General features: G+C 45.4%; 1 protein-coding gene across 2 annotated transcripts in view; it reads left to right on the top strand.

Annotated features, from left to right (window-relative positions):
• The window catches only part of SETD1A (SET domain containing 1A), a 45,190-nt gene extending 30,440 nt beyond the window's left edge, over nucleotides 1-14,750 (top strand). Inside the window, 10 exon segments of one of the 2 annotated variants that reach the window (NM_001030661.1) lie at nucleotides 706-793; nucleotides 1,957-2,174; nucleotides 2,428-2,554; nucleotides 3,001-3,465; nucleotides 5,078-6,634; nucleotides 7,511-7,677; nucleotides 7,953-8,084; nucleotides 8,804-8,923; nucleotides 9,263-9,400; nucleotides 10,165-10,529. In NM_001030661.1, the coding sequence (NP_001025832.1) occupies nucleotides 706-793; nucleotides 1,957-2,174; nucleotides 2,428-2,554; nucleotides 3,001-3,465; nucleotides 5,078-6,634; nucleotides 7,511-7,677; nucleotides 7,953-8,084; nucleotides 8,804-8,923; nucleotides 9,263-9,400; nucleotides 10,165-10,338 (3,186 nt within the window). In that variant the 3' untranslated portion in view covers nucleotides 10,339-10,529. 2 annotated transcript variants of the gene reach the window in all.
• The last annotated feature ends 337 nt before the right edge of the window (nucleotides 14,751-15,087 follow it).

Raw genomic sequence — 15,087 nt, forward strand, 5'->3', positions numbered from 1 at the left:
CCATTCATAATAGGCCTGTAACACCACTAGATCTCTGGATTTTGAGGCTTGGCTCTTTTGCATAAGTCGGCTGTAATGTCTTGCAGTTTGGCAGCTGAGTCACACCTGAAATTTGATTTAAAATGTTCTCTACCTCATGTGAGTTTATGGGATTAGACTTACAACTCTAGGGTCATTAACTTTAAAGATTATTTGTGTTTCCTGCCAAGAAGTAAAAAATGAAAGTTTTTTTTTCTTTAGTAGTTTAAGCAACAAATAAGTGGTATTAGAGAGGACCTCCTTGAAATTGAAATTTTGAATGCAAAGAGAAAGCATGTAAAGATTTGGGACTAGAGATTCAGCAGTCTTGATTTAAAATAAAACTTGTTTAGAGGTTCTTAAAGATGATGCAGGCTCAGACTCTTTTTCTGTTCTGCTACAACTCAGACATGCATTTGTCACAAGCTGTCTCTGTCAGGTTCAAGGTACCTGATGATGACATGCACCATGCTGACATGGAAAGTGTTTTGATTGAAACCGAAGGGGTGGAATTTCATTCACAGTAAAATGCTGTTTGCAAGAAAATAAAAGGATTAAGAGCTGGGGAAGTGGCCCTTAATTTCTGGGTGTAAGTCACAGTAGCAAAGTGAAGCAGTAGCAGTTTAAGAAGTTGATTTCTGCTGTTTCTAAACTCTTTTAGAAATGCAAATTTTGTCTTTTGTTCAGGTGAAAAGAAAGGAGCCACCAGAAGCTGCCTCAGCAGGAGATCAGAAGAGAATCCGGCCTTCTACTTCTGTTGATGATGAAGATGAAGGTTTGCACAACACATTTGTTTCAAACCCAAGCAGATGCAAGCCACATGCAAGCTGAATTCTTTTAAACTTCACAGCAGTGCACTCACTTACAGTTAGACACAGAGTAAAGGATTTGAGCCAAAGCCCTGCCTCTTGCAAACCTCTCATCAGCTGGGCGGTGTCTCCTCTGGATTGGGTTATTTTACATTCACTGGTGGGAAATTTAAGACCTGCACGTTGCAAACACTCATGCCCTATTCTAGATTTGGTGATGCAGACCTGGTCACCCAGTAGAGGGAGCTCAGATTAGTTCCTGGACTGTATTCTAGAGGTATGCTTGCAAACCACTGTGTGTGTTGAGGGAGAAAGCTAGTAAGAGACAGTTTGCCCTGCGCGGTTTTTAAATGTATTTGCTAGAAGAATCTATTTTCAAATATTAACTTCTTTTTTCCCCCCTGGAAACGTGAAAGAATGGAGATAAGGGTATTCAAAGCTTCCTGTCTTTGAAAGAGAGAGGAATTAAATCATAAGAACCAGGGTTAACTAAACATCTTTTTCATAACTAGACCCACAAATCCATCAGTTCTTCAAGAAGTAAAACAAACCCTGAGTTGTTAAAGCATTCGTATCCCTTAGTGTGTCTCTGTTTAGGGAAGCATACAGGGAGTTTCCTGTCATGAATCATTGTGCCTTCCTTCTCTGATTCATGGGGAAGCTTGCCTTCACTGGTGCAATATATTCTTGCATTTCTTGGTCCAGCCTCTTCTGTATTCTATTCTGATATACAGCCTCAAAAACACATTTTTCTTAAGAATGGTACAGTTTTGTAGTACTGTTCTCCAAGGAGTGTCCAAGATAGTGTTGGATGAGACAACCTCTTGGCAAGGTCCTCTTTGGCTTTCCTATCGTGATCTCATAGTGCTATGTCTCTTAGCTGTTCTGCCTAGAGCTTGTTAGCTTTGGCTTCCTGCATAACGCCTTCCTTGGGACTTTCAACACTTTGCACCCAGTCTCACCCTCACTTGCACTGTGAAATTAGTAAGTGCCTGTGAGCTTGGGGACTCTCACACCACATGGATGCATTGCTTCAACTTTAATTTTTCCAAAGCAAAAGCTTTCATGATGTTCTCTGCAAGTCTCTTGCAAAGTATTTGATGCCAGTTTCCTTGTTTTCCCTCAACAGAGTCGGAAAGGGACAGAGATGCTTCTGATACAACATCCGACCTGTCGAAGAAGGATGCAGAAGCAGTGGGGCTGAGGCGGCGACCAGCACGGCCACTGGAGCTCGACAGCGAGGGGGAAGAGGGAGATGAGACATCAGGGAAAGAGGAAGAGTCTTCCTCAGAGAAAGAAGAGGAGCAGGAGGAAGAAGGAGGCTTGGTGAAAGCAGCACCTGGCAAGGTGTGTTGGTTTGTGATTGCAGTTCTGAATGATGCTATCTGTCATTAAAAGAGGTCCTAGTAATTCCAAATCTCAACATTATTTTCTCTAGAAGATGAGTGCTCGTCATAGGGTCTCTCCTAAAATAATCTCTGTAGGAGAGAACCCCTCAGGTTCTCAGTCAGCATCTCTGAGAGTCACTGGTGATTACTGCAGTGACAGCCAGGTCAGTGGGTCAGACACTGTTAATTTCTCACAATGCTTTCTTGTGAAGGAGGAAGAGGAGGATGATGATGATGAGGAAGATGAAGACGATGATGAGGATGAGGAAGATGAAGAGGATTATGAGGAGACAGGTGTTGAAACAAGTGACAAAGAGGAAGAGCAGGACTCTGAGGAGGGTAAGCAATTCCAAGGAAAGCAGCAAGTTTGTCTTTCAGGTCGTTTGGGATCTCCCTTTTGCATTCTATTCATAAGCCAGTGTTTATTTGTGCACCCCTTTCACTGAAAGGCAGTTCTATACAAGGTAATTTATACAGATATACATAATCTCAGTACAAAAGTATTAAAGAGGCAATCCGCCAAGAGAGTGATGTGGGCAGGGTGCCAGGCAGTGCTAGCTCTGCTGCTTATGGAGCTGTGTGCTGTATGGTGATTTCTGTTAGCATCTAAATACTTGGTTTAATAATCCCTGCAAAAACAAACAAACTGTGAGGGGCTTCCTTCAAATCCACCTGTTGCTGTTGATGCTGTTACAAGTGTGGAGACAATATTTGTTCCTGTAGTAGGGCCTGATTGTTTACTGAAGTCAGAAAGCAGAACTAATGGTAACCTGCTCTTCTTGTAGAAGATGCAGCGAGTCCCTCATCTTCCAAGGCTGAAGTTGAATCATCAGATGAAAGTGAGGACTCCTCCGAATTTGAATCAAGTTCTGACTCAGATGAAGATGATGATGAGGAGGAGGAGGAGGAGGAAGATGAGGAGGAGGAGGAAGAAGAAGAGGTGGCTGAAGATCAAGACAGAGAAGCCATGGTTGCAGAGACAGAGCATGAACCTGCCAGTCATGAGCTTCCCGATGATAAGCGGGAGACCATTTTGGAGCTCTATCCTGTGGACTACATGGATGCAACGGGCTTGGGACTCTCAGAGCCAGCTTTGGTAGAGAAGGATGAAGGGATGGAAGAAGTCAAAGCAGAGGAAAGTGAATGTGATCAAGTCCCAGAGGAATCTATTGCTGCTGAAACACTGAAACAGTTGGTTATGGAAAGAGACCAGGAGACAAAACTTGCACTGTCTCCCATCTGCAGGCCAGGTATAGCTTTCCTTTTGGTTTGGCACTTATTGTTTTTCCAAATACAGTATTCTCACAGCAACCAATATGTATGATTTTGTTTCCATTGTTCTTTCTCTGGTCTTGGCGCTAGGCTAGGGATTATCTGTATCTTTTCTTCCTGGTAAAGTTCAGCACAGACCTTTTTGCTTGTACAGATAATAGTAGTTATTGTATCCAGAATCTTTTCCTGGACCAATTTAGTTAGTGTCCTGCAGGAGCTGAACAGTTGTCATCATCCAGAGGTGACTGGAAGGTGTGATGGCTGAAGCTCAAGTTAGTAAAGCCATGGCTGCTAAAACAGAACAGGAGTCTGTGCTTAATGAGTCACTACTGACTGTTCTTGGTTTTAATACCAAAGAAGTATGCGACTGTTAAACTGTATGTGGCAGGTGAGTAGAGTCTTAGAATTCTATCTGATTCCTGGTACTGTTTTATTATTTTAAACTTAGTTCTTTTAAATGAACGATATCTCCTGATTTGCTGGAAGAACAAAATTGTTTTGATTCAGTACATAGGTGTGTATAGCCCATGAAGACTAGAATAGGAGTAGAATGCAGAAAACTTGACGTATTCTGCAGCAGGAAGGGGAAAGCCAGCAGGGAGTTCACATCTAGTGTAGGAACCCTCAAGCAGGACGGGTGTCTGAGGGCTGTTGATCTGGGAACTGGGTGGTATTTTGCCACCTGCAGAGCTGGAAATCTGGTCTCTGCCCAGGATATCACTCCTTGGCTGTTACAAAATCCAAAAGACTTAAAGGCTAAATGTTAAACCAGACACAAGCTCGAACTGTGGCATTCTTATTGTGCTGCCCAGCCTGGTCATACAGGAGTGATGAGGGTCTGACCCTTCTCCTGTGATTCTCTGGTTCGTTCAGCACAGACGGATAAGCTTCCCTCCAGTTCTCCAGGCATTTCCCCTTCCTTTTGCTCTCCCACTTGAAAATGTTATTTTGAGCTGCCTAAGATGATTCACTGTTGATTCATTTTGGCCCTGGATCTAAGGAGGTAAATAAACTCCAGATAAATGAGCCTGCTGCAGAGAGCGAGCAGCATATAAATTGCCTCACTGATACCATCTGAGTGTCTCCTCATTCATTACAAGGGCTTTCCATTTCCTTCATGTGTTGTTCAGGAGTGTTACGCTTCTCCCTTTCCTGTTTCCATCCTTGGAGAGCTGGGGGTACTTCTTAGCCCTGCAATTAGTTTACCTGCCCACATCAGAAAAGCTGATTGCTTGGGGTTCTGACACACATCCTCCACAGCCCTTGCCCTGCAGTTCACTAATGCTTTTTATGCCTGCAAAAAGGTGGTCAGGGGGTTTGAAAGCAGAAAACCTTCATTCTGGGCTGTGTAGTAGCTAATCCTCAAATTAATAGTGTGTTTTTTTTAATGGTCCATTAGGGTTGTCTGTGGTAGTATCTAATTACTCCATACTCTGTCTCCGAAATGTAAAGCATTGGTGCTTTTAAAGCTTCCCAATGGAACTGAACTGTTCTGTAACAGCAGCATCTTTAACATGCCTTTACTGGCAAGTGATGTGTAACCAAGTGGAAGCTACACTTCTGATTCTGTAATTATTTTTTTTTCCCCAGTGGAAGAGCCTGAACCCATTGTCATGCTGGAGCCAGAGGTACAAGAATGCCCAAAGCCTGAATCACAAGATGAGGCTGGCACGGTCTGTCTCTCAACTCCAGTGGCAGTCTTTGGAGAAGCTCGCCCCAGCAAAAGCAGCTTCTTTAGCAAGTCTGATGACAGCTGCTTAGAAACGCATGTTAAAACAAAGCTGCCCTCTGCAGTGGAGGAGGAGGACCGGCTGCCTCGCACACCTGGGCGGGAAGTGGTGGTCCATTCAGAGACTGATATTCTTTTGCTTCCAGCCCACAAGGTGCCATCCTCCACAGTTCCCTTACCATCGACTCCTGGTAAAGAGGAATCTGTAGTCCCTCCAGAAAAGTTTCCCGAACAATTAATGGTGACCAAAACGTCCATAGAAGAGGAGATTCCTAGGACTCCTGGGCGGGACATTTTGGCCAAGTCTTCACACCCGCTTGGAAAGTCGCAGAGCACAGACACTGTTCCAGCCACACCAGGAAGTGATGCTCCCCTTACGGGAAGCAGCTTAACCCTCAGTTCCCCTCAAGTCCCAGGGAGCCCCTTTTCCTACCCATCCCAGTCTCCTGGCATTAACAGTGGCATTCCTCGGACTCCTGGGAGAGATTTCAATTTCACGCCTACCTTCCCAGAGGCTGGTGCTACTATTCCTTGCCTTCTGTCTGGCAAGAAACAGTCAGAGGATGACCTAGACGAGAAACCTTTTAAAGAGCCTCTTGGTGCTTCCCTTACTATCAGCATGAACAGCGTTCCTTCTCCTATTCCCTTTGCCAGCCCCACACAAGCAGATTTCCGCACAGACATGGGGTTGCCACCTAACGAGCCAATACCCATCGCAGCCCTACCATGCATACCTGGAGATGGAAGAATGCCCATCGAGGAGTGTAAGGCAGAAGTAAAATCTGTTTTGCTCTCACCAGAAGCGCCTGTTGGTGCATCTATTCTTCCTCCTCCACCACCACCTTCTGTTCTTCCCAAAAGGAGGCCGGGTCGGCCAAGGCGGTCCCCACCTTCTGTCCTGTCATTGGATATGTACTCGGGCAAAACCATTGAGCCACCTCCTGTCCCCGTGGCCTTGGTGGAAAGTGCTATGAGCAAAGAGCTATTGAGTGCACATCCTGATGCTTTCTATGGACTGAAGGACCCTGAAGCCGTCACCCTAGATTTCAGGAATGACAGCTTCCATGAGAAAATAGCAGCTGAGACAGTTGCAGAGAAACTGCCATTTAAGGAATTGGAGAACCAATGGAATGAAGATTTCAAGGAAGAAGAAGCTCATGCGAAGCCTAAAAGACAGTGGCGAAGGCAGAAGAAGTCACCTGAGCACCTCCCAGTGATTCCTTCCCCAGAGTACTCCCCACCCCAGCCTCAGTTCAGGCCACGCTCTGAGTTTGAGGAGATGACCATTTTGTATGATATTTGGAATGGAGGCATAGATGAGGAAGATATCAAATTCATGTGTATCACGTATGACCGCCTCCTGCAGCAGGACAATGGTATGGACTGGCTCAATGACACGCTGTGGGTATTCCATCCTTATATCCTTTCTCATTGGTGCTCTGCATCACACAACACTTGCAAGATGATCATTTTTTGCAGAAGTCAAAGTTAATGGGTGGAAGAAGCCTTTGCTTATTAGAATAGCAATTACTTATTTCAGCAGAGAATTTTAGACTTTTATACTCTGAATCTATACAGAAATATTGCAGAAGTGGCTGTTGTGCTGCATTTTCCAGCTAGGACTGAAGGAAAAATCTGTATGTATCTCTTCTGAGGAGATTTCTGGGAAGCTAGTTTGTATGTTAGACAAGACAAACTGCACTGCCCCATGTATTGCTAAAGATTTCTGGAATTAAAATACCTGATTCCTAACTCCCTGAAGGAGCAGATTTACTGAGGCCCATGAGAGCAGTGTCTCCCAGCCTTCTGGGCTGAGTGCCTCTGGCTCATCCATTGCACCTTACCTGACGCATGAGTGTGAGATCACTGTACTGAGCTCAGCACAGTGTCCTCAGGGCTTGGGGTGACTTCTGGAGGGGGAACAAAAGTGCTCTTTCAAAGCTCCAAGGAAAAGGGTGCAGCCAGATGGATGAGCAGCTGCTCTCTGTGTTCATGGTTGGTGCTGCAGGGAAATCTTTTTCCTAAAAGATTTCTCTTGACAGCTTAACGTTTTTGTTTAAAACTTTTTTTTCTTTACTTTAGTTTCCCGAAGCATTCAGCTAAGGAGAGAACCTACTGGGTTTTCCTGTAGGCATATGGGCTTGAGAAAATTTAAAAATAGAATTGCTATTTCTTTCAGCCTCTCCCAACAGCATTCTCCATTTTCCAAGCTGCAGCTGTTAGCTCCATGTAACCACAGCAGGTTTTTGTCTGATACCACCTGGCAGCTGCGTTGCTCCTTAACTTCTTTCCACCTACTAGCTTTTCCACCCCCAAGAAAAAGAAGCGAGACGATGGGATGCGGGAGCACGTCACAGGCTGTGCACGAAGTGAAGGCTATTACAAAATTGATAAGAAGGACAAACTCAAATACCTCAACAATAGCCGAGCTTTTGCAGAGGAGCCTCCAGCTGACACACAGGTGAGGGCATGTCTTCTGCTGACCACCAGGTGTGAATGAGATTTGACTTTGTATGACCTTGTGCCCGCTGCTCCCTACCTTTTGGCAAGGAGAGAGATGATGCTGTTGCTGCGCCTGTGTTGAGCTGGTCATTTAGGTGGTGCTGGTGTTCAAAGTAGGGTGTTTCAGAAGGCCACGTGTTCTGTGATGATGATATGGCACAAGAGATTGCTCATGAGTGGGGTTGCAGGGTGCTCTGTCTGTTGGGTCAGCTCTGATGATGCATTTGTCCTCAGGGGATGAGCATCCCTGCCCAACCTCACGCTTCCACACGGGCTGGCTCCGAGCGGCGGTCAGAGCAACGCAGGCTCCTCTCCTCCTTCACTGGTAGCTGTGACAGTGACCTGCTCAAGTTCAACCAGCTCAAGGTAGGTCCATGTGGGTGGGCTGGCTGCGTTGGGCAGGGGCCGGCTGGGAGCAGGGCAGGACAGACAACGATCTCAGTACTGGGCACCTGTGTGGGTGCCAGAGGACTGAAAAGGGCCCAGAATGGAACTGTTGCTTTGCCTTCTGGCAGGAGACTCTGTACAGGGTGGGTCAGAGGTGCTCAGCTGGGGAATTGGGTTTCACAGCCCTGCTGTCATAGCAGCTCTGGTGAGCAGAAGAGCTGCTCTCAGTGGATCACCCAACACAGAGCCCCTCTCTGGTACACAAGCTCTTCTGTGATTCCATTTAACCTGACTTAAAGATCTCTGTAGTCTCATTTGCCTAAAAATAGGAACAGAGTACCCACTGGGAAAACAGGGCACTCTAGTCCAATGTGCTCCGTTGTGAGGAGCAGAGGTGTGAGCTGCTTGATATATGGCTATAAATAAGTGCATGAGCTTATTAAGGCGTAGGCAGAATCATCAAAGTTGTGCAGAACTGAGACCCCAGGGGATCTGTTCTCCAAAGCAGCATGTGGTCAGTGGTGCAAACCCAAGTACTGTGACTCTGTGGGACCTCCTGTGTCCCCTGTACTGCCCTCCTGTCATCGAAAGACAGAAGGAATTTGAGTTGACTTGAAGCACTACTTATGGCTAGGGTCAGCCTTTCTCTTTCCATGTTGGGTCTAATTCAGGGTTTCTGGGATGTTTTCTTCATGCAGTTCCGGAAGAAAAAGCTAAAATTCTGCAAGAGCCACATTCATGACTGGGGCCTTTTTGCCATGGAGCCCATTGCAGCTGATGAGATGGTGATTGAGTATGTGGGTCAGAACATCAGGCAGGTAAGCTGGAACGTGACTGAAATCTGATCAAAACCCAGCTGAAATAAGTGATTGAGTCTGACAGCTGGGCTGGCATCCCTGCTGCAGGGTATTAGCTGTGTGAGCTAGGCAGACTGGCATGTGGTTTAAAAGAACGGGTGGGGTTTTCAGTATCCCATGGAAATAAAGTGATCAAATTCTTTGGGAGTAAGTCCTTCAGAAGCCCATTCTGAACTTCTGGGTGTTTGGCATCATGTATCTTGAGCAGCACAAGCACAGCTGAGGTGAGCCTTGTGTAGGTCTCTGCTCACAGATCATTCCTGCTTTGTGTTTTAATGCCACGTGTGGGGTTTTCTGTAGGTCATTGCTGACATGCGTGAAAAGCGATACGAGGATGAAGGCATTGGGAGCAGTTACATGTTCAGAGTTGACCACGACACAATCATCGATGCTACAAAGTGTGGAAACTTTGCCAGGTTTATTAATCACAGCTGCAATGTAAGTATTGGTGTGGGGTTTTTTTTGTTGTTTGTTTTCCCCCCTCCTATAATTGTACTCTGACATACAGATAAACCTACTGAGTCCTCACTAACTGATCAGGAACACACTGAGAAGTAGCAAGGGTTAGGATTAACTTAAGGAGCTGCAGCAGATCAAAGCTGGGTCTAAACTTGTGTAAGGAAGAGATTTGAAGGAGCTGAGAAATTTAAAAATGCAGTGAGACAGAGTGCACTCAGAATCCTCCTGACCATACTGTGGGATGCTGATAAATACTGTTCAACCACATCTAATAAGTATTTCCTTAAAACAATTTTAGCAGCTGTTCTGCTGTGGGAACGGTCTCATTCTAGTGTCCACATGGGAAAAGTAGTCTTGCCCTGGTAGGTGGAAAAGCTGCTTTCCCCCAGGTTTCGTGCTGCAGTTGTCACTCAAAGACTTCTGGATGTCTAGCCGTGTTACTGAGCATTAGCTGAGCTACTTTTAGTCTGTGACAAACTTGGTGGAACATCGTGTGAGCTCCTGTGCACTGCAGATGACCACAGTGCCTGTTTTGGAAGAGCACAATTAGGGCTGCTCTGGTTTCTGGCTTCATGCCTCCAACCCTCAGCTTCCCACTGGATCCCCTGGGCCCAGGCTCTGAGAACGTGGCTGAGGCTGTCTGGGAAAGTGATGGCCCTGCTCTGTGCTAGAATAATTGTATGGAGGCTGGGAAGTTGTGGCATCAGGAACCTAAATGATTACCTGTTCTGTCACCCCTGCAGCCAAATTGTTACGCTAAAGTGATCACGGTGGAGTCTCAAAAGAAGATTGTCATCTACTCAAAACAGCACATCAATGTGAATGAGGAAATTACTTATGACTACAAGTTTCCCATTGAGGATGTAAAAATCCCATGTCTTTGTGGCTCTGAGAACTGCAGGGGAACCCTAAACTGAACTCGAGGTTTCTCGTCACACTTGCACCTTTGGCCATGTCAAAACTGTGGTAACCAGGTGTGGTTGCACTTTGCCAAAAAAAAAAAAAAAAAAGAAAAAAAAGAAAAGAAAAAAAAAAGAAAAAAAAGAAGAAAAAAAAGGAAGAAAAAAAATTTAAAAAGAAAAAAATGTATACAAAAAAAAAAAAAAAAAGGAAAAAAGAGAAGAGGAAAACCAAGCAAGTTTCGCACTTCTGCCAGGATCACGGATGAAAGCAAAAAGCGCACATGCTTACGAGGACTGTTCATGTTTCAGGTGCTCTTTCCTTTTCAGATCCAACACGCGTGCAGAAAGGTGACTGCTGTTCTGTGGCGTGGTCTATCCAAACACTAGCTTCTGTCTGTTCAGTCCTTACATTAATGCTCCATAATGGGATAATGGTACCTTTTTTTATTTTTAATTGTTATAAACCTTCATCTTTTCATAAATGCTGCTACCTTTTCCTCATCAGTTTTGTTGGTTGAAAAGACATTCAACGTTTAAATGTGAAGCAGAGACTGAAAATGCCATATAGGGTTTGTTGGGAGCTTGATTGGCTGAAATTGCACAGATTTCTCAGATTAAACTGTAAATAAATGTAAGGTTGATGTTACAGAGCAAGCCAGAGGCTTGAGGGTGTGTGAATGGGTGTGTGTGTGTGTGTGTGTGTGTGTGCATGGAGATGCCCGCAGTGAGACTGTAGGTGACCTGTCCTGCCTTTTCATTAGGGGTCAGCCTGAACAAGTCCCCAAAGCCAGACACCCCGGGGAACATCAGGGCAGCCATGGCCTGGGCTTGTGCCTTGGGCTCATCGCTGATGGTCGCATGCCATGCTGGTATATTGGGGGATCAAAGCCTCAGCATCCAGACAAGCGAGAATGGGTACTGCAATCACTGCTAACAGAATCAGTTGGTTAGTCCCAGCACTGTGGCACAACGCGTGACCTTTCAGGATTTCTTGTAGATTGGTTTGTCTAGTGTTCAGAAAAACTCTGGAGCTGAAATTAAGTAGGAAATAAGCCTCAGTTATTCTGTAGAAATCTTACCTTCCTTTTAAGGGTACACTACGCCTCATGTTCGTAATAAGATTTTATTCCTGTTGATGGGGAACAGTCTGTGTTCTTCGTATGGATTTTCCTTGATTCTAACTGCATTTCCCTGCCTTCCTAGTGCTTTACAGGGACTGTCTGCCCTGACCTTGAATGAGGAGATTCCTGCTGTGATAGGAGCAGGTCGGACCTCCCCCAGTTACTCAGTAACTTGCCCTAGGTGGTCCCATCCTGTAGTAAGTGCAGACGTGGTGGGCAGTGCCCCTGAACGCAGGCTGCACCCTGTCCTCCCCCATCTGCAGCATGGGAATGAGTGCTGCTTTGACCTCCAAAGGCATATTTTGGAGTCGTTTTTCAATCTGTTTTGTCCTTGCAGATGTGCTGAGGTGAAGTTTGCAGTTCTTCAAGAGGTTCCATTTAAAAATGGGCCAAAACACCGAAGAAACGTTTCTGTGGGTGTGATCTAGGAGCGTTACACGACTGTTTGGGTATGGACAGGATCAGTTATTTCAGCCTTCATTGAGTCTCTTCTGCTTCAAAGGTAGAGGTTGTTTGTACTAAGCCTTTGTAATTGACTTATAGGGAAATTGCAATGTAATTATGAAATGCAAACATCATCTGCATAACTAAAATCTCCTCCCCATAGAGCAAATAGCACAGCTGTATTCCCGTTCCTTTTCAAATTAGTGACAGTTGCTGTTGAACCACAGCTCCCCATGATCAGAGGTTACAACCTTGCAAAAGAGTTTCCTGGAAATTGTTGCCACCCTTGCTGGGAGCTGTCAGGCCTGTCCCGCAGTGCGGGGTTTGGTGTAGGTTAGGCTTCTGTGCTTGAGTTCCTGCTACAGACAGAGGGTCTACAAGGACCCCAGTGTGCCTGCACTGCTGCCTGAGGGAAGGGAACCGGCCCTGAGGTTGGGCAGTCTGTAGTCTCATCTCTGCTGTTGTTCAGTTTTGTTGTTTCCTATGGTCTTGGGGCTTTCCTCCTCTCTTGGTGAATCTCCCCAGCGGTTGGGTAGTTGTGGCCCAGAACCTGAAGCTGTGAGAAGTACCAGCAGTGTGTCATTGAGCATGGGCTGTAGCTACTGCTGTGGCAGGAGCTTTTGGGGATTAAGCCTGCTGCTCTGCCCCTTTTCTTTAGATGAGGTTCCTCTCGTGTTGACGCTTCAGTTGGCATGGCTACAGCTGGGTCTTTTGCTTTCAAAGCATTGGGAACGCACAGATGTTGTTTCAGAGTGAAGCCCTGCCCTTATTCTCAGCCTCCTTCCTCTCAGGCCCACCAAACCTGGGTGTTATTGGCTATAACATGGCTTTGTGGGGGAAAAATCAAATGTGCACCCAGCCCCAAGGAGCCCAACGGCAGCTCAGTGTTCCCCAGCCTGTCTGTGTGCTCCAGTGGGGTACAGGCTGCTGTGTGTGCAGGGGACAGGCCCTGGTCTCCTGGGGCAAGGCTCCCAGCTTGGGTTCCTTCAGGGAGTTTGGAGGAACACCAAAGGGATTTGGATGCCAAAGGCCTTCAGCACCAAAGTCACTTGGGTGCTTCTGAAACGTCTCTGTAGGATCCCAGCTGGATAAGCCAGCCCTGGGCCTTCTCTTTCCCCCACAGCTTCTCTGAGAGCCACCCCATCCCTGATGAGTTTTGGTGATGGTTCCCAGCAGGGCTGGGAAGCAGAGAAGGCAGCCCATAGAGATGCCTTCTGACCCCCCAGGTGCTTTGCCTCGTGATCAGACAGGGCTGGGGGAGAGGAGGATGCTGGAGGGGCAGAGTGCTCTGGTGCAGCTCCTGGGCCAGACCCAGCATTCACCATCATCACACGTGTGGAAATATTGGCGAGGGCTGAGCAGAACCCTGCCCAGGATGCTGCTTACCATTTAGTGAACTCATTCTGTTCACCGTCACAATTTTTTTTCCCACTTAAATCGAATCCTAAAACAAATTAGAGAGGATGTTGGCTGTGCTCCCTGCAGAACTGCATCTCACTGCAGCATCTGCTGGAGTGTGCAGGGCTCACCCAGCACCCACTGTGCTGCCTGGGGCTGCCATGGTCATGCAGCACTCACAGTGCTGTGGGTCCCAGAGGGGTCCCAAGCAGTGGCTGTGGGGGCAGGAGGGGACGGGGCTCATCTTGCAGATATTTGTATTGTATAGAGCAGCTTATTTCTACAGACAAACATTTTTAAACTCCAACAAAGTATGCAGTAGTTTCAGTTCTGGTTTTTGTGACCTTTTTCAGGGATCATTTCAGTGCATTTCTGTATAAAATAAAAATATAAGGAGAAAAAAAAGGATTTTGAAGTCTATAAAATAAAAAAGCATCTTCTGTACATAGGCAAACAAGAATCTTCTCTTCAAACACTGTTTCTTGTAGAAACATGTTGAAATTTTTTTGCTGATTTCTTTGTACTTCAAGAGCATGTAAATAATTTATTAAAAGTGACTATTGTAATTTGGAGTTCTTTTTAAACAGATCCCAGCTCAGTTTCGTGGCAAGGAGGTGGGGAGGAGGAAGGACTGAGGATAGCGAAGGAGCTGGTGGCATTTACAGCTTGTGTCAAGCTTTGTATAATGTAAATTCTGTACAAATATGGGGGTTTTGGTTTTGGCTTTTTTTTTTTTCTTTTTTGTCAAATGAATAGATGGAATTAGCAGCATTAAGAAACTGAAGACAGAAATTTGCCAAGTCGAGGCTTCTTCCTTGCCCCCTCCCCCAGTCTGAAACCTGATGTGCAAAATCTATTTATTTCAAGCGAGGAAATGTGTACAGTCTAATAGACATCCTGCAATGTATTTAAGCAAGTTTGCAACTGGACTTCTTTTTTTTTTTTTTTTTTCATTTTAATATTTGTTTTTATGAGTTTCCTCCTTAATTGCCACTGTAGTATTTGTTTGAGTGAAAAGAAACACGATGTGACGGACGCAGAGGGGCGGTTGATGAGGAAGTGGAAGAGCTCCCCACAGCTTTCTGGTTCCATGACAGGTTGTTTTAATTCACGGTGTGAAAATAAAGGGCTTCCTTTAAAAGGGGGCAGGTAAAATGGTTTGCAATAAATGAATTATTATTTTTTTAAGTTCCTTAAAAAAAAAAAAACAAAAAAATCTCTGCTTTGAAGATTTAGGATTTCTGCTTTTTCTTTTTTTAAGCAAATTTATAAATTTAGGGATGTTTTGTGCATATAGAATCCGTCACCAGTATGTATCTTGTTTTGAAGAAAGTGTTTTTGTTGTGGATGTGTCATGCTGTATATATTTGTTCATATTTTTGTGAATTGAATACTATGTACCATTGTATTATAGTAACTTTTATAAAGCAAACCATAAATATACTGACTTTTCTTACAGAAAAATTACGTTGTGCTTCATGTGTAGTCGGGGCTTTGTGCTCCTGGACCTGTGCTGGGAACCAGGAGAGCTGAAAGTATCCATCACAGCGGGCAGGAGCTGACGTTGAGCATCGTCACACAGCTGCTGCATGGAAGAAGTGTGCAAGCTGTTCAAGTTTGTAAACTTAAAGCTACATTAGCATTAAGGCTCTGACACAGCTCTGCATTGAAGTGAAGCCCCCGTGCAAGGCTGGTGCTGGAGCAGCTGCACCATGTGTGCCTGCATGGGATCCCACCTTTAGAGATACCAACTTCAATGTTTTCTGGCCTGAGTTTTGGAAAGAGGGATGCCCAAGTTAGA

Source organism: Gallus gallus, chromosome 15 (assembly GCF_016699485.2).
Source record: "Gallus gallus isolate bGalGal1 chromosome 15, bGalGal1.mat.broiler.GRCg7b, whole genome shotgun sequence".
Taxonomy (NCBI): domain Eukaryota; kingdom Metazoa; phylum Chordata; class Aves; order Galliformes; family Phasianidae; genus Gallus; species Gallus gallus.